The sequence below is a fragment of the Nuphar pumila genome, chromosome 3 (genome assembly GCF_984573655.1).
Source record: "Nuphar pumila chromosome 3, dmNupPumi1.hap1.1, whole genome shotgun sequence".
Classification (NCBI taxonomy): domain Eukaryota; kingdom Viridiplantae; phylum Streptophyta; class Magnoliopsida; order Nymphaeales; family Nymphaeaceae; genus Nuphar; species Nuphar pumila.
In genome coordinates this window covers 118829985-118853026 of record NC_143251.1, presented here as the reverse complement: position 1 = coordinate 118853026, position 23042 = coordinate 118829985, and the positions used below count along the sequence as shown (strand labels likewise).

The 23042-nt window shown below is 36.4% G+C and overlaps 1 protein-coding gene across 1 annotated transcript in view; it reads left to right on the top strand.

Annotated features, from left to right (window-relative positions):
* LOC149843454 (uncharacterized) overlaps positions 1 to 19833 on the top strand; it is a 54086-nt gene extending 34253 nt beyond the window's left edge. Inside the window, exons 4-6 of the mRNA XM_090001838.1 lie at positions 11854 to 12111; positions 12793 to 13428; positions 19508 to 19833. Of these exons, the coding sequence (XP_089857964.1) occupies positions 11854 to 12111; positions 12793 to 13428; positions 19508 to 19597 (984 nt within the window). The 3' untranslated portion in view covers positions 19598 to 19833. The remainder of the gene's footprint in view (positions 1 to 11853; positions 12112 to 12792; positions 13429 to 19507) is intronic.
* Positions 19834 to 23042: the final 3209 nt, after the last annotated feature.

Here is a 23042-nt window from a genome sequence, read left to right as displayed (position 1 = left end):
CTCTTCGTAGGCTTACTGTGGTGTCCCTTAGGGGACCATTGTGTTATTCCCCATTATGAGGTTATGTTTGTCCAATGTTGGACCTTATGAATGCATTATGCATTCTTGCAATTCATTTCCGCATAATTTGCTTCCGCTCACTCTTTAACATGATATTTGTTTTTTTGAAACTTTGGTTTTCTAAATTTTCTTTTCATGCTAAAGTAATTATCCTATTATGCATAAATTTTGCACTTTACTCAAAATATTCCATTTTGAGTAAATTTTGCACTTTACTCAAAATGGAATATTTTTTACTTGTTCTTTGTTGTTGTTCCTCAGGATCTTGAAGATAAGAGGAAAAGAAGTACCTTGGATAGATCATGGAAGGTGCTCATCGTTAAAGACGTTGGAGGAAGACATTTGCAATGGCATTCGTACTGATGGCTCTTGAAGCCTTGAGATTCTTCCTCTTGCTTTCTTCAATCTTTTCGTTCCCCCACGCAAAGCTTGAGGGGGGGGGGTGTTAAAATGTATCATTCAACATTTGTAATATTATATATATTATATATATATATAAAGGATAATACATATTCATATATGGTATATATGCATATGTATTATCCTAATTATATATATAAAATATATATTTCTCTATTTATAGGCATAGGGGTAGTTTAGACATTTCACAGTTTTACGCATATTCCATTCGGAATATGTTTATAATTTAATTTTATTTTTTATTTTTTATTTTTCTCCTTTTTTTGGGTTTGCGCCACCTAGGGAGGCTCCCCAAAGAGTCGTTGGGGAGCCCCCAATGGTCACAAATGTGACCGTTGGGGGTTCCCAACGACTCCTTTGGGAGCCCCCTTTGTGGCTCCTCTCTTGTGTTATAAATAGGGGTCTCCCCCTTGTATTTCTATATGACTTGGAGGAGCTCTTGCTCCATTGTAAGGGGTTTTTCCCCTCTTCTTCCTTTTCTTCAATAATATTCAACTTATGACTTTAAGTCATATTTTTGCCCCTTGTGTGGGTTTATGTGTTATCACATTATGTGCTTATGTTGTTCCCTTTAATGAGTTTATTCACACTTCAGCATGTATGAGTTCATTATTGAACCTAATGTATTCAAAGCCACTTTCTAACATAAAGATGGTAGTCGTCCAAGGGTATTTATGTCACTGCACTGTTTGTATCTCTATATTATGTATTATGCTTGTATCTCTTCATGGGTCGGGAGTTTGGGTCTGGAGCAGACCCATTATCTATTGTTACTTGAGACCCATAAGTAGTATAAAGAGTATTAGGGCACGTTCTCAAAGTGAGAACGAAATCAGCCCTTCTTTGCTGCAGACGTCTCCAACCTCTCTCTCTCTGGTGCTGCTGCGTGAATGCAACGTGGGTGATACAATCTAACAACTGGATCTTCTCAAAGAGGTTTTTTCTATGTTGGACCCTTGAGAGTATTTTTCTAAAGCATTTATGGGAACTTGTTGACCACGTCGAACGTAGGTTTGAATTGGTCTACTATCAATGACATCATTTTCGTTTTCGTTTTCAACATTGTTGAGAGGAATGTCCTCTTGTTCATTCAACAAATTATCATTAGAAATCACTTTTTCTTGAAGAGTTACTTCTTCTTGAGGAAGAAGATCAAACAAGAAAGCATATTCGCTTTTCTCAATTTCTTTCTAAAAAGGTTACATCTTTTGAAACATACAATTGTTGCTTTTGGGGTTGAAGCATCTAAATCCTTTTTTATTTTCTCCATATCCTAAAAAACACATTCAATAACTTTTGGAGATAATTTATCTCTTTTATGTGAAAAAACAAAACATTTGCAGTCAACAATTCTCAATCTATTAAAGTTGGGAGTTTTTCCAAATAATTTTTCATATGGAGATGTATTTTTTAAGGATGAAAATATCATTCTATTTATCAAGTAGGTTGATGTTAACGCGACTTCGGCCCAATAGCTTTTAGGATTTTTTTTAGAAATAAGAAGTGTACTAGTGGTTTCTACAATGTGTCTATTTTATCTTTCGGCTAAACCATTTTGTTGAGGAGTTCTAGGATAAGATTTTTTATGACAAATTTCATTTGTTTCTAAATAATTTTGAAATTCATTTGATAGGTACTCTCCACCCGAGTCGGATCTAAGGATAGAGATATTACTTAAAAATTGATTTTTGACCATCATATGAAATTTCTTAAAAAAGGCGAAGACATCGAATTTTAAGTTAAGAAAATAAATTCATATATATCTAGTAAAGTCATCAATGAATGTAACATAGTAGGAGTATCCACCTTTCGATATGACCGGAGAAGGGCCCCAAACATCCGAATGAACTAACTCAAATGGTCGTTTAGTCAAAAATGTTCTATTTGGAAAAAGAATAGATTTCATCTTTCCAAAAATACAATTCTTGCAAACAAAATGCTTCTCATTACAAAATTTCTTTCCAAAAGGAAAAGAATACATTTTTGAGAAGCTTTGATGTCCAAGTCTTTGATGTCAAGTTTCAATATTTTTATCTTGGATATAGTTACAAAAAGAATTGGTAAGAAGTTTCATGTAGCTCATGTAATAAAGATCTCCCCTCCTATGGCCTTGCCCAATCTGCTTCCCGGACCGAAGATCTTGTATAGAGCAACCCTTAGTTGAGAAGGAGATTTCACATCCATGATCACATATTTGAGAAACGAAAAGAAGGTTTAAATTGAGTTGAGGTACCACCCTCACATTTGGCACAAGAATTTTTTTTGAAAAATAAAAGTTCCAAAACTTTTGATTTGTATAGGCGGGCCATCAACAGTTGAAACATAAGAGGTTTTTGAATTTTGACATAAGTCGGATAACCCATTCTCATGGTGTCATATGAAAGGATGCTCCGGAGTCAAGGATCCAAAAAGACATACCAGAAGGAGAGCAGGAGGCAATGGTGTCACCCGATGTAGATGTAGATGACGATTTGAGTAGCAATTGGAGTGCCTCGGATAGTTGAGCAAGAGAAAATGAATCTCTTCTTTTTGTAGAATCTTCCTTGGTGTGCTTTCTTTAACGGAAGCAACTCTTGGCTTCAAAGCTTCATTTATCTTTGGACAATTTGGTCTTATGTGTCTCGGTTCTTTACAATGATAACATATGGCTTTCTTATAGTTGCCATTATAGTTATTTTGTCTTCCAAAATGAGGAGGCTTATACGTCTTAACATGATTTTCGGGTTTGGAAACGACCAAGACTTCATCTCCTCCTTTTACCATGCCCAGACGAGTTTCTTCTTGGCATATTTCGGCAACGACATCTTTAAGGGGAAGAGGCTTAGATCTATGGAGGAGAGAAGATCTCGCTTGCTCATACTCCGGTCTAAGCTCTTGCAAAAATTAGAAAAAATGTTCTTTTTCCATTTGTTGCCTTCTAAGTTCAATATCCTCACTATCTACCCATTTGGGTTCTAGGAGGGATAGCTCATCCCATAAGGGACTATGAGAGCTAAAGTAATCACGGACAGTCATGTCCTCTTGTTTAATGGTGCAAATCTTTTCTTGGAGGAAAAATTGCCTAGCAAGGTCTTTTTGAGTGTACATACCTTTCATGAAGAACCATGCCTCGTTGGCTTTGCGAAATTTGACAATGTTTGTACAAATTTTTAGCTCCACGTTATTCATAAACCATGCAAGTATTTTTGCATGCTTATTTTCTCAATTTTCAATCAACGATCGGTGCTCTTCAATGACTTTAATTCGTGCTCCTCCTTCTAAAGCTTTCTCTTATCCTCCTTCCATTTTGGTGAGTTGAAGTTGAGGTTCCGGAATGGTTCCTATCACGTAGCCCCAAAGCTTCTTCCCCTTGAGGTTGTTCTCCATAGTGGATGCCCATACCAAGTAGTTGGTACCATTTAACTTGAAGCTGAGGTCAATCTTATGTTCACCTTTCATGGTGAAAAAGCAATAGGAGAAGCAAGAAAAGATATGCTAGCTTACAAGAACACACAACTGAAAAGAGATTTGACAACAAGAGCACAACCTTGCTTTGATACCATGTAATGAAATAAGCGGAAATGAACACAATGTCCTAGAATGGACATACACAATCAAGATGCAAAGGATAAGTCCACAATGGACAAACACAAGGCCTAGAATGGCTTGCTAAAAGGAAAAATCTTATAAAGCAAGAAATGGGCTTGGAAAAGCCACACATTACAAAGGGGTTTACCCCTCTATTTATAAGCAAGAGAGTGAGAGAGAGGGAGTGAGAAAAGAGAAGAGAGAGTGGGCATTGGGAGGCCCAACAAGGAGTCGTTGGGCCCCCATCCAATGACTCTTAGTTGGGACCCCAATGCATTATGCATTTAATGCATATACAATAAAAAAAGAAAAAGAAAAGGAAGAAAATAAAATAAAAGAAAAAAGACTAAAATACCCCTATTGGGCAGAATTACAGAAATACCCTTTATCGGGTATGATGTGCTATCATATATATATATATTAACATTGCCCCCCTCCAAGGTCCTTCTCATTATATATAAATAGGGGCATTCTCCCCTTGTAACTTCATGGCTTTGGGTCAAAGCCTCAATAAAGCTTTTATTCTTTTATGCCTTTTGGGCATTTGTGAGATTTGGTGAGTTGTGCTTTTGTGCACTAGTGTTCTAAGAGTGCTTCTTGTGCATGTGTGCACGTGTTTATCATCAAGAATATTAAGGTCTTGATCATAGTATCTTGTTAAAGATACTTTTACATGGTATCAGAGCTACGTTTGAAGAAGGAAGATCGTGTGGTTTTCCACATTCTTGGTTACCTCGAAAACCGTGCCTTCAAACTATTGGAGATTGGAGTGGATCACTTCCTTCGGGTAATATTTTAGAAATTTTCTTTGTCAAGAAAGACTTAAAAATCTATTGAGGTACGTGTTCTTTTTTTATTTCTATCCTCTCTAATGGGCGAAAAAGACTCCCACTTCTCCCTCGGGTTTAAACTCAATGGTTCAAACTATCATGTTTGGGCCGGTAATATGGAAGCCTATATTAAAGGAACAGGGCTTTGGGGATATGTTCAAGGTTCGATATCAGAACCCGAACAAAAAATTATCATTATAAAAAAAGGCGATATAAAGATTCTTGACGGAGATGGCAAAGAGCTCTTGAAGACTATTAAAAAAAACTTGATGAATGGAAAATGAGAAACTTCAAGATCTTATCTTGGATTTTCTCATCCGTTGAAAACAAGATCAATGCCAATATCATCAAATTCAAGAAAGCTTCCGAAGCTTGGCTATATCTTGAAAAAATGTATACATCAAGAGATTTATCGCACAAGTACTACCTTCAAAAGAGGCCATTAACCCTACAACAAAATGAGATGACTATTCGGGAATACTTTATCGAATTGTCTTCCATTTGGGATGAGCTTGCTATGCTTGAACCCAAATGGATTGGTGAAGCTATCGAGCTTAGACACAAACAACTAGAGGAAAATCACTTTTTTAACTTCCTAAATGGCCTTAGACCCGAATTTAAACAAATTCGGTCCTCTTCTTTCTTCTTTCTTCTTTCATATCTCCTTCCATTGAAGATGTAATTACTAAATTGAGTGGGGAAAAAACCTGTATGAGTGTTAGTAAAAGCAACCCTAGCATCCTTGCTACCTCTTCTATTTAAGAAGAAAGTGAAGGGGTGAATGCCGTTTCAAGACTGGGTAACAATGTGAGGAGGTACAAACCTCCTCACTTCAAGAATCAAAATCAAGGAGTAAATGGGCAAAATGGAAAAAGAGACTATAGCAAACTAACTTGTCATTTTTTTAAAGAACCAGGGCATATCAAACCAATTTGCCTTAAATGGAAGAAATTGCTTGCTATGGCTACCACAACTCAACCGGAAGAATGACCATCCTCTTCCAATAGGTTTTTGTTTCTACAACAAATTATGGAAGCTCTTCAACCTCTTCTCAATGGAGGAATTTTCAGAGCCGCTATGACAATCTCTTCACCCCCTGGTAAGACATCTTGGCTTTTAGATTCCGGTGCATCTTTTTATATGACCCCAAGTGCTTGTTCTCTTTCTGAATATTCTAAAAATTCTTTTCTATCTTTTGTCTCGACGACAGATGAAACATCTCTTGAAATTAAAGGAATTGGCAATTTTAAAAAAACAAGATTTTTTTATTCCAAAAATTAGATTCGTACCAAAACTAAATTTGAATTTGCTTTCGGTTTTTTCAACTTTCGAACCATGGTTGCGATATAAAATTCTCTTCTGATAAATGTTGGATACAAGATCGTCGGTTCGGGAGGTTGATTGGGGAAGGCTCTAGGAGAAGAGATCTCTACTATGTCGACTCTCTCCAAGTTCTTAAGAATCAATTTTGTAACGTTGTCCAAAACAAAGATATTCATGTATGGCATAAGAGATTTGGACATCCCAATATTGTTAAAATTTCATATTTACCTTTTGTTAAACACCTTTATAAAGGAGATTTTATATGTAATGAATGTATTCTTGGAAAAATGAAAAGTTTACCCTTTTATCAAAGACCCATGTTTACAACAAAACCTTTTGAAATCGTTCATTCCGATGTATGGGGTTCGGCTTCTGTGATATCTAAAGGAGGATTCTCATATTATGTGATTTTTATTGATGATTACACTAGGTACTGTTGGATATATTTTCTCAAGCATAAGCATGAAGTTTTTTCGACTTTTAAAACTTTTCATATGATGATTTTAAATCAATTCAATGGAAACATAAAAATTCTTAGATCGGATTTTGGAGGAGAATACCTCTCAAATGAATTCAAGAGGTATCTTGAAAGTTATGGTATACTCCATCAAAAATCTTGTCCAAAAATGCCTCAACAAAATGGATTAGCCGAACGAAAGCATAGGCATATTATTGAAACAACCCGAACTTTGCTTATTTCACAAAGCATTCCAAAAAACCTCTTGGCTGAGGCAACCCTTACTTCGGTCTATCTCATAAATAGACTTCCATAAAAAAATTTGAACAAAATTTTTTCTTTTGAAAAATTATATGAGAAAGAACTTGACTATAGCAGGTTAAGGTTTTTTTGTTGTAAATGTATTGTCCTTACAGATAAAAATGATAAGCTTTCCCCAAAGGCCATTCCTTGTGCCTTTCATGGTTATTCGGAAACCCAAAAGGGTTTTAAGTGTTATGATGTTAGAAATGACAAATTATGAGTTTTTTGGAAAATCTTAGTGGTTTTGAAAGTCTCAAATCTCATGATGAGAATGTGGATTATTTCTTTCTGTTTGAATTGTTAGCTAAAAATGATGATAGAAGTGATGATGAGTCAACTCAGAATGACTTAAGTGATAATGAAATCGAGGAAATTGTCACCCCTCTGCTCTCTCCTCCTCATCAACATATCGAAGAGGGATTATCTAGAGGTCCCATCACCTATGTTTATAGAGATAAAAACACCTTCAAAAGTGCTCTTGAAAGATATGATGACACCAGTAGGACTGTTCCTCAAAATGAGGAGAATCTGCGAAGGACTGAAAGACATAGGAAAGCTCCCTGTAGGTTAAACTCGTATGACTATTTTCACCCAAATATTGAGTTTGTCTTAGTGTCATTCATTCATACATAGAACCTAGAAATTTTGAGGAAGCACGAAAATGTTCAGAATGGACAATTGCTATAAAGAATGAACTCAGGGGCTCTGAGAGAAGCGAAGACTTGAGAATTTCAAGATCTTCCTAAGGGTAAGAAAACAATAGGGTGTAGATGGGTATTTAAGGTTAAAACTAAGAACGATAGATCTCTTGAGAGATATAAAGCTCGGTTAGTTGCAAGGGGATATAGTCAAGAATATGAGATTGATTATGAAGAAATCTTTGCTCTTGTGGCCTGAATGGTCACTGTCCGATGTCTCATCACCGTTGCCTCCAACAAGTGGAACATCTATCAAATGGATGTTAAAAACGCCTTCCTAAATGACAATCTAAATGAAGAAGTATATATGAATGCTCCACCAGGAATGAAGACTTTCAAAGGGAAAGTGCTTTGCCTTCGTAACACACTTTATGGTTTAAAACAAGCCCCCAAGGCTTGGTATGATAGGTTTAACTCCGTAATGTTAGAAAATGGTTGTTCATCCTGTTTCACTGACGCTGCCTTGTTTGTTAGAAAAACCAATGCAAGGATTGTGATCTTGCTTTTGTATGTGAATGATATGCTTATAACCGGTAGTGATTCTAAAGGGGTTAAAAGTATAAAATCAATTTTGAAAGATAAATTTGAAATGTCTGATTTGGGTTTTCTAACTTATTTTTTGGGTATTGAAGTAACATATTCTTATAGAGGGTATTTTTTATCTCAAACTAAACTTGCTTCTAAGATTATTGACAAGTCATGTATTACAAATGATAAGATTTGTAAAACTCCTGCTATAGTGGGAGCCAAGATGAAGATTGATGATAATATTCTTCTCTCCGATCCCACTCCTTACAGACAACTTGTGGGATCATTGATGTATCTGAGTATTACTAGACCAGATATTTCTCATGCAATTCATACTGCAAGTGAGTTTCAACATGTACCAACATCGGTTCACATGAGTGCCATCTTGCGGGTTGTAAGATACATAAAGGGTACACTAAATAAGAGAGTATTCTTATCTTCTTCTTTTGAATTAAAATTAATTGCTTATACTGACTCTGACGGGGGAGGTGACCCAAATAACCGTCACTCCACCACTGGTTTTTGTGTGTTTTTAGGAGACTCATTGATCTCATGAAAATTTAAGAAGCAGCAGAAAGTGTCTCTATCCTCAACTGAAGCTGAATATCGTGTCATGACAACTACTACCATGAAAATCGTATGGATTCATCAGTTATTAGAAGACATGGGGATCACAATAGAAGGGCCCACTAAGCTATGCTTTGACAACAAGAGTGCAATTTACATTGCCAAAAATCATACCTTTCACGAGCGGACTAAGCACATTGAAATAGACTGTCACTATGTTTGAGAAGCCTATCTGAAATGAGTCATCGATCTTCCATATGTCACTTTAGAATATCAGTTGGCAGATTTCTTCACCAAAGCTTTGTGTGCTCTGCGTTTCAACTTTCTCCTTGGCAAACTTTCGGTCATCTTGCCCTAAGTTTGAGGGAGGGGGGGTGTTAAATTATTATGTATCAATTATTGTAATCTCACATATATTTTATATATATAAAATGTGATACATATACATATATGATATATATGTATATGTATCTACCTGATTATATATATAAAATATATATTTATTTATTATTAGCTGTAAGGGTAGTTTAGTCATTTCTCAATTCTTGCACATTCATTTTACGAATATGCTTTTATTTTTGGTTTTTACTTTTTTCCTTTTCTTCTTTTTTATTTCCTTTTTCTTTTGACTAAAGTCAAATGCACCTTGGGGGGGGCACTCTCATAGACGTTGGGCCCCTCCAACGGTCACAATTGTGACCGTTGGAGGGGCTCCAGCGTCTATGAGTTGCCCCCCTCCAAGGTCCTTCTCATTATGTATAAATAGGAGCATCCCCCCCCCCCCCCCCCCCCCCTTATAACTTCATGGCTTTGGGTCAAAGCCCAAGTGTTTCTCAATAAAGCTTTTATTCTTTTATGCCTTTTGTGCATTTGTGAGATTTGGTGAGCTGTGCTTTTGTGCACAAGTGTTCTAAGAGTGCTTATCGTGCATGTGTGCACGTGTTTATCATCAAGAATATTAAGGTCTTGATCATAATATCTTGTTAGAGATACTTTTACAGTCTTATGCATCTCATAGAGACATAAATGTTTCATATGTGATTTTATGGTTGTATTTCGTGTAATTCATCATTGTTTCATGTGATATAATTTTTTACAATTTTTTCTATTTTTCTGTTTTTTCTTGATTTTTTGAATTTTTGAAAAAAATTTATTACAAATTTACAATATTTTACGATGCTATGCGATACGATACAGTCTTAATTTTGGCCCGACCGATATGGGTTTCGATACAATACTTACAACCTTGGTTTGTCCTCTTTGATGTGCTTGGATGGTTGGATGGAGTCTTTTTTTTTTCTTGTTTTTATTAGTGATTTGAGGGAAAATTGCAAGAATTCTGAAAACATGTTTTTTTTAGCCTTTTGTTTTTGGTGTGCTTGCCATCTAGTTTATTGAGAATGTGCAAAAATATTTGTTAGAATTATAGTTACCAAAAGTGCCCTCAGGCATTGGAAGTGCAAAAGCTAAATGATTTAGAAGCTTCAGGCAAGGACAAAAAACACATTTTTCAATCTTGAGAAGCACACTTCCAAAATTTTGGGAAGCTTGCCTTTGCTGATGTGGGAACTAAGCTTCCTTGATATTGGAACTGTGTTTCCCTTTGATAACTGTGCTTATAAAACATGCATATATGAAGGGTATTTTTTTCTAAAGAACTGTGAGGAAAAGGTATAGTAAATCATTGCATCAACCACTCTTCCCTGGTGATTCATATTTGCTTATTTTAATGCATTCTAATTGTTTTTGTGCTTCATGCATCAAGATAACCCTTAATCAACTTCTTGCCCTTCTGTCTTGAACATCACTTTTCATGCCTGTTTCTTGCTTATATTACAAAGAGACTAAAAGCAGGAATTTTTGCTGCTGCTGTGTTTTCTAGGTTGACTGAATATGATAATAAAAGGTTGAATTATAATGGTGGATAAATTAACTTAACTTGGATATTAGAAATTTTTTAAAATTTCACCCTATCTAGTATCTTCACTTAAGCAGTCTTGGTTAACTCAACCTCTGTTTTTTTAAACCCTATCTGTATTTATCTATTTGGGCTTTATAAAAATATATTTGCATACTGGGAACATGTTAATGTTGCATAATAATCTAATTCTGTTTTTTACATATTTTTAGTGGTCATTAGTTGCTGATAAATCGGTGATATCTTATTCATGCCTAACTGAATCTGATAAAGTCATGTGAAGTTTGCAATCTTTTGGCTTGTGACTAGGCCAGGCTCTTAAGTATTGGTTTGTTGGAATTTAATTTTTGCTGTTGTATCTTTTATTGATGAACTCTTTGAGCACATGGAAAATGTAAGTTATTTCCTGATCACTTTTCATGACTTTATCCTACTTTGTGATTATTGGGCTAAAGCTGTGTATGGAACTGAAGCGAATATCAGTACTGTCATGTCTGCCTCTTTGAATTCTCTTTATTTTCCCTTTCTCTTCTTATTAAATATTATTTCCCTCTGCATTCCATTTTAGGAAATTATTTCTTTTTGAGAAAATAAAGAAAAAATGAAATGAATCCATTTTAGATACTAAGGGCATGTTTGTTTTGATCACAGGTTATTCAGCTGTAAAAGTTTTGTCCCTGAGAAAGTGATTTATGTGATTCACATTCTCAGGCATTAACTTTCTCATGTTTGCTTTTAAGTTGTGAATTTGACTTGTGAAAATCAATCATGTGAGAATGTGTCGTCATGCCATGTAACTGCATTATCACATTCATAGCTAAGCATCTAATGCTTGTGAAAGTTATTTACAGGGTTAGACTTGTGTAAAACTTTCACAAGTTTTGAGGCTTCTACATTCACAGATGGTATCACATTCATGGGTTGCATTTTTGCATGTTTGCAATGCCCCTGTGAAAGTTCTAAAATCTGATTCGGAATCACAAGAAACTTGTGAAAGTTGCAAAACCACGGGCATTATAAACATGCCCTAAGTTGCACTTCCTGTGTAAATTATGTGTTAAGTCCTATCCTAATGGAAGGTTTGCATTTTATATTGAATAGTAGCATTCTTATTACTAATTCCATGTTTACTTGTTCTTTTATAAAAATGATGATGGTAATCAATTTGCTTTCTTGGCCAAGGTTGTGGAGTTGTGGACCAAGAGAAATTTCAGGTGCGATTGTGGAAATTCAAAGTTCGGTGAGTTCTGCTGCAAACTTGCAGACAAAGAGCCAGAGAATGGGGAGAACTCTTACAATCATAATTTTAAAGGCTCCTATTGCACATGTGGCTGCCCGTATCCTGATCCAGATGCTAAGGAGCAGGTGGAGATGATCCAATGCTGCATTTGTGAGGACTGGTTCCATGAGAATCATCTTGGTCTTGGGTCATCTGAAGAGGTTAGCTTCCTTTACTAAGGCTTAATATTACATCCTCCTATTAAATTGCCTTTTCTTCCTTTTCAAAAGTTATTATTATTTTTCTTTGCCGGGAAATCTGGTTTTAATCAGAATGACACTAGATTCACCAAATAGAAGGAAAAAAAGGGATGAAGGTTCATGAAGGTTGTAGCTCCAATTCTGGTCTGTCTTTCTAAATTAGTCTGATCATGACCTACCATTTAAACTACTTAATAGCATTAAGATTGCACTATGCTGATGTTTGTGCAAGTGTAATCTCATGGAATTTGTAGGTAAGATGGGCTTCATAGAGTTTTGCTCTGGTGAAATTCGTGGTTTTTTTTCAGGAAGATTTTAATTTTTAGCGATCTTGAGTGGGTCTGCACTTGTCACCGAACTTTAGTAAATTTGATAGCCCTTAATAAGTCCGTCAAATGAATCTATGATAACCTCTTTCAAAGTAGTTACAATAGAAAAATAAAAAAAGATTGAGTTCCTACTTCCGTGATGGGGCTTAAGATCACTTGGGATATTCTGTTGATTTTGGATCTGTATTCCAAATTTTCTTGGCGTTCCTTAAATTTAGTGTTTTCCTTTCTTTCTGTTCTTTCTTTGGTTCTTAAACTCAGGGAGGCTGTTGAGATTGTATTTCACAAACTAATCATTTTATTCTGATTACAGATACCTAGGGATGATGAAGGAGAGCCTTCGTATGCAGATTTCATATGTCAAGATTGTGCGGTCACTTGTTCTTTCTTGAAACTTTACTTTCCATCCATTTGGGCACTAACTGGTAGTAAGGATCTGGGAATCCAAAATGGATCTTCATCTTCTATGGTTCCTGAGAAAGATATTTGTTCTGAAAATCCAAAATCTGATTGTGTTGCAAATGATGCTGGATTGAGGAAGAACAATATTCAAGATGAAGCAAATTCAGAAAAAAGCAGTGTCCTGGACCAGGAAAATACATTGCATGACACTCCTGCCAATGGTACTGCTTGCATTCTTGGGCTTGACCTGCATCGGGCATCATCTGTTCTGGACAAGAAACCGATGTTCCTTTCAAAGGCCTGGAGGGATTGTCTCTGCCAGTGTATGAATTGTAAGGAGTTTTACACCAAAAAAGGTATTATTTATTTGATTGACAAAGATGACTCAATGGAGGAATATGAGAAGGTGGCAAAGCAGAAGAGAGCAGAGAATTTACAGCAGCAAGAGGGTGCTGAACTTAATTTTCTTAGCAAACTTAATCACGTTCAGCAGATAGAGATTCTTAGCGGTATTGCAGACATGAAGAATGAATTTCAATCGTTCCTGGTTCGTCTCTTCAACTTCAAGCATGTCTTTCCTTGTTTTCTTTTCCATCTCAAGTAATGCATTAGTTTTTAAGCTTGTCATTGTGCTAAATAGTGGTTGCAACGAGAGTGTAGCTTTCTCAGTTGTGATTGTTTGCTTTCTTCTTTCCCATAGTTGTTGCAAGACTTTGAGTTTCTGTTCTGAGATAAGGACAGTTGATGAAAATCGTCTTATTTGAATTGTGGAATGCTGCTGCTTGTCACGACTGAATAATAGACCAAGTGAGTCTTACATAGTCCGACAGTGATTGTATTGGTTGGCCTTAGATGATTCATAGTCTCTTGGAACTTGAGTAAACTGTTTAGTGTTAGATGACTTATTTGGACCAAGGAAGATATAGCCATAATGTTTTATGGCTTCTTGAATCCATGCCTTCATGGAGGCTTTCAACCATACTTTATATCCTTCAGTTATTTTGAAATGTTGGATGCTTGAGCATTAATACAGAAAATAATTGTGTCATGTATCTTTTATGAAGTTGCAAAACTTTTTATGCTGGTGAAGATTGATGCATGAAACTACTAAATTATTCTTAAATTTTTAGGAGTATATTGCAATTCTAAGTGTCCACAAAAAACCATGCAGGTTGTGTGTTGTGTCTGTATAAAATCAAAAGGGGCCGATAGTTCTGGGCACACTCTTGAAATAGCCTTTATAGCTCATTCAAGATGAACAAAGAATTTTGGCGATGCAAGCTTTTGAATCGATAAATGGTGCCAAAGAAGTGTTAATGCATGAGTGTGTGTGCGTATGTCTATAGTTCTCTCTCCACATATATTTGTGTATATATAGAGAGAGATGGTGAATCTGATGGGACCATTTATATACAGGTGTATGTGTTAAAACATATGTAATAATACCATAATACCCGATAGGGGTATTATGGTCATTTCACAAAGTACCCCATAGGGGTACTTATTTTGTTTCTTTTATTTCACCATTTTTTATTTTTCTTTTTATTTTTATTTTTGTATTTTTTGGATACCGAAAAGGGGCCCCACAATGGAGTCGTTGGGGCCCCCAACGGTCACATATGTGACCGTTGGGGGCTCCCAACGACTCTATTGGGAGCCCCTTTGGTCTCCTTTTCTTATAAATAGGGGGAACCCCCCATGTATGATGTATTGCTCTTGAGAGTTCCTCTTCAATAATAGTGATATTATTTTTCATGTGTGTAGCCTTTTTATAAGGCCCTTAGTATATCCCTTAGTGGATTTTCTCTCTTGTGCTTGTTGCACTTGTCCGTGTGGGACATAGTGAATGCTTTAGCATTCTTGGTTTCTTCCGCTTATTTCATTACATGGTATCAGAGCCATAAGATCTACTAAAGGTAAAATCTTGTCTCTACTTCTTTTCTTTCTCACATCTTCATTGTGTAGCAATGGAAGTCAAGATCGATCTATCATTCAAACTCAATGGAAAAAATTACATGATGTGGGCATCCGCAATGGAGAATAATCTCAAAGGCGAGAAGCTTTGGGGTTATGTAATGGGAACCGTTCCGGAACCCCAACTTAAGCTCACAAAGATGGAAGGAGATCAAGAGAAAGCACTTGAAGGCGATGCTCGTCTCAAGGCCATTGAAGATTATAATCATCAAATGGAAGATTGGGAGAGCAACCATGCAAAAATCCTAGCATGGTTTATGAATAATGTCGAACTTAAGGTATGTGCAAATATTGCAAAATTCCGCCGGGCAAATGAAGCTTGGTTTTTTATGAAGGGTATGTTTACCCAAAAGGATCTTGCAAAAGCTTATTTCTTGCAAGAAAAAGTAAGAACCACAAAACAAGGAGACATGAGCATACAAGATTACTATAGTGCTCTAAATCCTTTGTGGGATGAATTGGCTCTTTTAGAGCCTAAATGGGTATCTATGGAGGATGTGGTTCTAAGACAAAAACAAATGGAACAAGATAGATTGTTTCAATTTTTATTTGGGCTTCGTCCCGAATTTGAACAAGTGAGATCCTCACTTCTCCATAGATCCACGTTTCCTCCCTTAGAAGAAGCTATTGCCGAGATTACTCAAGAAGAGACTAGGCATAGCATGGGTAAAAGCATAGAGGAAGTTTTTGCCGTATCTAAACCCGGCAATCATGTTAAAACATACAAACCACCTCATTTTGGTAAGCAAGGGAGTGGTGGAAGAAAAATGATTATATGTCACCATTGTTATGAGCCGGGACATATTAAACCCGTTTGCCCAAAGCCAAATGGAGCATTCAAGCCAAAGGTGGCTTCCGTTGAAGAATCCACCACCAAAGAAGATGACGGCAAGAACGGGGATCTCAAAGATACTCTTGGACAAATCTTCTTGGCTCTTCAATAAATTTTAAAGGTCACTTCTTCCACCTCCGGTGCCGCCATTGCCTCATCATCACCTCCCGGTACGTACTCTTGGATTTTAGATTCCGGAGCTTCTTTTCACATGACCCTTCATGAAAATGCATTAACCAATGTGCACACCAATTCAAAAATGTCTTGTGTCTCTACGGCCGATGGAACTTTTCTCAAAATAAATGGTGTTGGAACTCTTGATTCTAAAAATGTTCAAAATTTCCTTGTTCCAAAAGTTAGAATAGTTCCAAAATTAAATCTTAACCTCTTTTCCGTTTCTCAAATAGCCGACCATGGATGTGAAATATCTTTCTCATCCCAAGGGTGCTTTGTGCAGGATCTCCGGTCCGGGAAGCGGATTGGGCAAGGCCATAGGAAGGGAGACCTTTATTTTATGGATAATTTAATGCTTCCAAATACCTCATTTTGTACTTATGTCCAAGACAAAAATATTGAAACTTGGCATAAAAGGCTTGGACATCCAAGTTACTCTAAAATGTATTTTTTTCCTTTTGGACACAAGTTTTGTAAAGAAAAAGATATCAATTGCAAAGATTGCATTTTTGGCAAAATGAAGTCTACTCCTTTTCCTATTAGATCCTTTGTGACAACAAGACCTTTTGAATTGGTGCATTCCGATGTTTGGGGGCCATCTTCGGTTCTATCTAAAGGTGGTTATTCATATTATGTTACTTTTATTGATGATTATACTAGATATGTATGGATTTATTTTCTTAACTTTAAATCGGAAGTTTTTAACTTCTTTAAAGAATTCCATACAAAAATTCAAAATCAATTTCAAAGTCAAATATCCATTCTTAGATCCGATTCGGGTGGAGAGTACTTATCAAATGATTTTCAATCATATCTAAAACAACATGGCATTTGTCATCAAAAATCTTGCCCAAGAACTCCTCAACAAAACGGTCTAGCGGAAAGAAAACATAGGCATATTTTGGAAACCACTAGATCCTTACTCATTTCTAAAAATATTCCTAAAAATTTTTGGGCCGAAGCCGTGTTAACCTCCACCTATTTAATCAATAGGATGCCATCTTCAAAATTGAATAATATCTCTCCTTATGAAAAACTTTTTAATATGACACCCGACTACAATCGTCTTCGGATTTTTGGGTGTAAATGCTTTGTTCTTTTACATAAACGAGATAAATTGTCACCTAAAGCAATAGAATGTGTATTTTTAGGATATGGTGAAAATAAAAAAGGCTATAGATGCTTTGATCATAAAAACAATAAGTTATTTGTCTCCAAAGATGTAACCTTTTTAGAAGATGAAAATGGATTTGACATATTGGAAAAATCAAATGAAATTGATTATATATTTATCAATGATCTTTTAGAAGATTCAAATGATGACTCTTTGAGTCATCCGGAAATTTTAGAAAATATTCATGATTCTCATGATAATGATGTATCACCAACTAATGGTGACAATCTCCAAGTATACACTCGGCGTGAGGAAGCCCAACCTATTAGTGCTTTAGAAAAATTCTTGCGGCTTAATGAACCCCTAGAAGAAACCTCCCTTAGGCGTTCTTCTAGAGAATCAATTCCACCTAATAGGTTTGTCTCATATGAAACTCTTTCACCTAAATATAGAGCTTGTCTAATAGCCTTGCATTCTTACTATGAACCCTCCCATTATAATCAAGCAAAAAGTATACCTCATTGGGTTGAAGCAATGAAAGTTGAACTAGATGCTTTAAATAAAGCTAAAACTTGGGAAATAGTTCACCTTCCTCCAAATAAGAAAGCTATAGGATGTCGATGGGTCTACAAAGTCAAAACAAAAAGTGATGGTTCCCTAGAGCGTTATAAAGCTAGATTAGTTGCTAAGGGATACTCACAAGAATATGGCATCGATTATGAGGAAACTTTTGCTCCCGTGGCTCGCATGACAAGCGTTAGAACTTTAATTGCGGTAGCATCATCTAAGAAATGGCCTATATTCCAATTAGATGTTAAAAATGCCTTTCTTAATGGTCAGTTGAATGAAGAAGTATATATGGACCCTCCGCCGGGAATCAGTGTTAACCAAGGTCAAACCCTTCGGTTATTAAAAGCCTTATATGGTCTTAAACAAGCCCCTAAGGCTTGGTATGATAGATTTAGTGCTATCATGTTACAATTGGGATTTCGCTCCTGTTATACTGACACTGCTCTTTTTGTTAAACATGCAGGTAATAGTATCATCATCCTTCTGCTTTATGTTGATGATATGATCATCACTGGCAATGATGAAAGCGGTATTCTTAAAGTTAAAAATATGTTAAAACATAATTTTGATATGTCTGATCTGGGTTTTCTCAGGTACTTTCTTGGTATAGAAGTTGCATACTCTCCCCGAGGGTATATATTGTCACAGATGAAGCTTGCTGCAGACATATGTTCCAAATCTGGGATTTCAGATGATAAAAAGGTGGAAACTCCCGAGGTTATCAATGCTAAACTACGACTGGAGGATGGAGTTCTGCTGGATGATCCTACGCCCTACAGGCAACTCATAGGCTCCCTCACCTATCTGACTATCACCAGGCCCGATATTGCTCATGCTGTGCACTCTGCAAGCCAATTTCAGCATGCTCCTATATCTGTGCATATGAGTGCTGTGCTCCGGATCATTCGATATATTAAAAATACTTTGACTAAAGGGCTATTCCTATCCTCACTCTCTTCCTTAGATTTACTAGCTTATACTGATGCTGACTGGGGAGGAAACCCAAATGATCGAATCTCAACTACTGGCTTTTGTGTGTTCCTAGGAGATTCGCTAATTGCTTGGAGGTGCAAGAAACAACAGAAAGTCTCATTGTCTTCTACTGAAGCAGAATACAGGGCTATGACAACTACTACAATGGAGCTGGTGTGGCTTCAAAGTCTTCTTCAAGATATGGGAGTCGAAATTACCGGGGCTTCGAAGCTTTGTTGCGATAACAAAAGTGCCATCTACATTGCCAGCAACCACACTTTCCATGAGAGGACGAAACATATTGAAATGGACTGTCATTATGTACGTGATGAATATCTTCGTGGGACAGTAACACTGCCATATGTCACTTCAGAATATCAACTTGCCGATTTCTTAACCAAAGCCCTGCCTGCTCCTCACTTCTTGTTCTTCCTTGGCAAACTTTCGGTCATTCCCCCGTAAAGTTTGAGGGGGGGTGTTAAAACATATGTAATAATACCATAATACCCGATAGGGGTATTATGGTCATTTCATAAAGTACCCCATAGGGGTACTTATTTTGTTTCTTTTATTTCACCATTTTTTATTTTTCTTTTTATTTTTATTTTTGTATTTTTTGGATACCGAAAAGGGGCCCCACAATGGAGAGTCGTTGGGGCCCCCAACGGTCATATGTGACCGTTGGGGGCTCCCAACGACTCTATTGGGAGCCCCTTTGGTCTCCTTTTCTTATAAATAGGGGGAACCCCCCATGTATGATGTATTGCTCTTGAGAGCTCCTCTTCAATAATAGTGATATTATTTTTCATGTGTGTAGCCTTTTTATAAGGCACTTAGTATATCCCTTAGTGGATTTTCTCTCTTGTGCTTGTTGCACTTGTCCGTGTGGGACATAGTGAATGCTTTAGCATTCTTGGTTTCTTCCGCTTATTTCATTACAGTATGTACCTCAAAATTTATATTGATTGACTTTTTGTTAACTGAATGCAGGAGTCTATTGACCCATCTAAGCCAGTCACCCCAGATGATATCCGACAGGTCTTTGATAACCTTGCGAAGAAGCGTCAAAGGCTGCTGTAGGTACTCTACTGTTTGCTTTAGTTTTCCTGAATAGTTTTAGACTTCTGTAGCAGCTGTATGGAAAGTAGGAAACTTTGAAAGGGTTGTGTTAAACTTTTGCTTTTTTAAGTTTTATGTATTAGAGGACAATTTAAGAGCGCTTATATGCCTTGTTTCTAGGAGAAAAATAAAAATATAACTACGCTTATATTCATTACAAATGGTGTAATCAAAAGTGTTGAGTATTTGTTACAAAATTCCTGGTTATTTCTTTGAGCAAAGGTTGTGCTGTCGTTTATGCCCGTCACTTGTTCATCTTTAAGACATCGTTGTCTCATATATTCTTTATGCATACCTACTTGGTAGGAGGTGGTAACCTGTCCATCTTTTATGTTTTTCTCCTTTTATCCTTTGAAAAGCATAATTTGATATCTGTGAGAATTATAAAAGGTTCCTAATATTGAAGCATAGTGATAAGTTTGAAACAGCAATTCTGCTCTGAAATTCTTAGAAGGTATTCAGAAATTTTATTTTTTTCAATTTTTGGTCAATTCTGGGCAGGGGACAATAAACAAATTTTAAAAATAAAAAATAAAATAAAATGAAATATGAGAAAAATCAAATGGAAGCTTTTCCTTGGGATTATGCCAATAAAAAATGTATACACATGTTATTTTTGAATATTGTGATTTCATCACTATTTTCATCTTTTACAAAATATTTTGGACATACTATTCCAAATTTTTTAGTGCCTTTAGAAAGTCTGTCAAATATTTAAGAATAATAATTTTTATTTTGGTTTTTATCCCCTCCCTGTGTTATTAGTATTTTGCTTCCCATTTGATCCCGTATTGCTTTTTTTTATTTCTATTTTGCTTTTAAACTGAATCCTCACATCCGGCTTCTTATAAATTTTAAAATACCTTGCTTCTTGCTTTTGCTACTTGTTTAGTTTCTTGCTTCCTAGTCTGGTAACCTTGGTTCCAACTTTCTAGGTTGCATGTAGTTATGCCATTGTAATCCTTGGTTGACTTGCGTAAGTAGGTTGTCTAAATCTCATATACCACTAGGGTTGCACACAAACCGAGTTCGAGCCGAGCTTATGCTGGATCGGATTGGCTCGAATAAAAAACTAGATGTTCAGGCTCAGCTCGAGCTTGAACAGCTTTTGTCCAAACTCGGCTCAAGTCAAACTCGAATTTGGCTCGGCTCAGCTCAGCTCGAGCCAAGCATTTTTTATTTGATTTTTTTTTGAACTGCAATGAAATCAGTGGATTTCGAACTACTCACCTCTTCCGTGGAAGGCTAAGCGTTGTCCTGATCGGGCAACTAGTAGTCATATCTATCTACCTCTCCAGACAATATCTTGAGTACCAATGATGGTTACCACATCTGCTGCCATGTGATGTTTTGACATAGAATGGAGTCTTTGTAAATGGGCAGAGCCAGGTGCTCTTATTTTATGATGGTAGGGATGACTGCTTCCATTACCGACCAGAAAGAGACTAAATTCTTCTTTCGGTGCTTCAACTGCAGTGTATGTAGAACTGGTACGGAGAAACCTTCTGTATAAGGTTCAAAATGATGAATTGAGGTTTGCTGTGTCAAATTTGCAAACATAAAATATACATATACTATATTCTGTGCAATATATATCTACGCAAACCGAGCTTAATCGCTCTAATCGAGCTCAACCAAGCTTGATTGCCTGATCAAGCTCGGCTTGTTTATGTGTACCGAGCTTGAGTTTGTGTTCAAGCTCGGCTTGTTTATTGATCCGAACGAGTTCGAGCTGAGCTTAAACGAGTCGAGTTTGAGCCGAGTCCTAGCTAGCTCAGCTTGTCGTGCATCCCTAATATCCCCTGTGACAAATAATTGATTTGAAGGGTTTTTTTTTGTATTTTCTAATGAAAACTACCAGATTTTGCTCTTATTCTGATTTTCATTATTTGTTAGATTGGAGTTATATTTGTAACTTATGAATTACGAAATCTTGAATTCTATTTCTATGTGCTTTGATGTGGTGACATGATTTTAAGTCTTCATTTCAAATTTTATATTGTTATTCTATCGTTAGTCACAAACATTTTGCTATTATTTTTGTTTGTTTTCTCATTTTTTGTAAATAAAAAGTTGCTGCTTTTCATGGATAGCCTTTCCTAGTATGTGCCCACGCTTAGGAATCCTGATCACTTAGGCCTTTACACGACTTGGCGCAGCAAAATGGGTTGCATGTATTCCAAAACTAAAATCATCTCGTGAGTTTCTGAAGTTTGCCTGCATTCTACCTACGTTTCCATACTCGTGTTTTTGTGCTTGTGTTTGCTGTGAGTTTCTGTACTGGTGCCTGCTCACTTAAGTGTTGTCTGTGTGGCTTTCCATATTTTGAAAAGGTCCTATTCTTTTAACTTTTTTATTTCTGATTTTTTTGTAAATACATTATTTGCATTTTTTTTGCTTTGGAAACATTAAAAATTATTGAGTAATTTATAAAAGGCCACTTAACTTATCAGCTATTTATGAAAAGCTGCCTAACGTTTCAGTTATTACATGTAGCTGCCTGCTTTTGTATTTATGTTTCAAAGAAATGCTTTGTCTGAAAATCATCTGAATAACCTTTTGTTTAGTCAAACAAATGTGAAAAAAATCCCTCATTGTTGATTTGTTTAATAGAAGACCATAGGATGCGAGTTGTTTTATAAGAAAAAAAGGGACAAAAATATCATTTTATACCTTAGGCAGGTTTTTGAAAAGCATCTAGAAAAAGTAGCTGGTTGAATGACGTAGAACGCCTTTGTGCAAACACACAAATCTCCACCGAAGATCGGACTTGAGCATCATCAAGATAAATGACGTAGGTGTACCACCGAGGTGGTATCCCATGTGGTAAGCGGGGTCCTGTGCCAAGCTGAAGGCCCAGGTTCGAATCCCTCTGCCACATGGGGCTTAAGAGATATCTGTTTGTGGTCTGCCTAACCTCTGCTTGCCTTTAAAAAAACAAAAAGGGATAAATGACTTAGATACTTCATTGAGTGGACAGTGATTGTAAGTACGGCAGGCAGAGCCAGTGCGATTAGGTCTCCGTGTAAATATAAAAAAATTGATGTGAAAGGTGAAACAACTACAACAGCAACTATGTTGGCAGCACAGCAAAAAAAACTGAAATGACCAAGCGGCATGGGAGGGAATTACATTTAATTGTTTAGGCAGCCACTCTTTGGAAACTAAAAGTTCCACAAATTTTCATGCGATCATGGCCATCATGATCATCTTATCGATTTTTTTTTTCTTTTGGCTAAGCCAAGAAAAAAAAAATACTGTCGCCAATCTTGCATGGGCAGGGTTTCTGTTGGTAAAAACCTTGAGGTCCCCCTTGCCCACTGGGGATTGCATCTAGCTTTGTCCTTGGGACAAGGGATGCCCTGTGGGTTTTCAAACTTAGGACATCTTGACAACTTGGTGATGT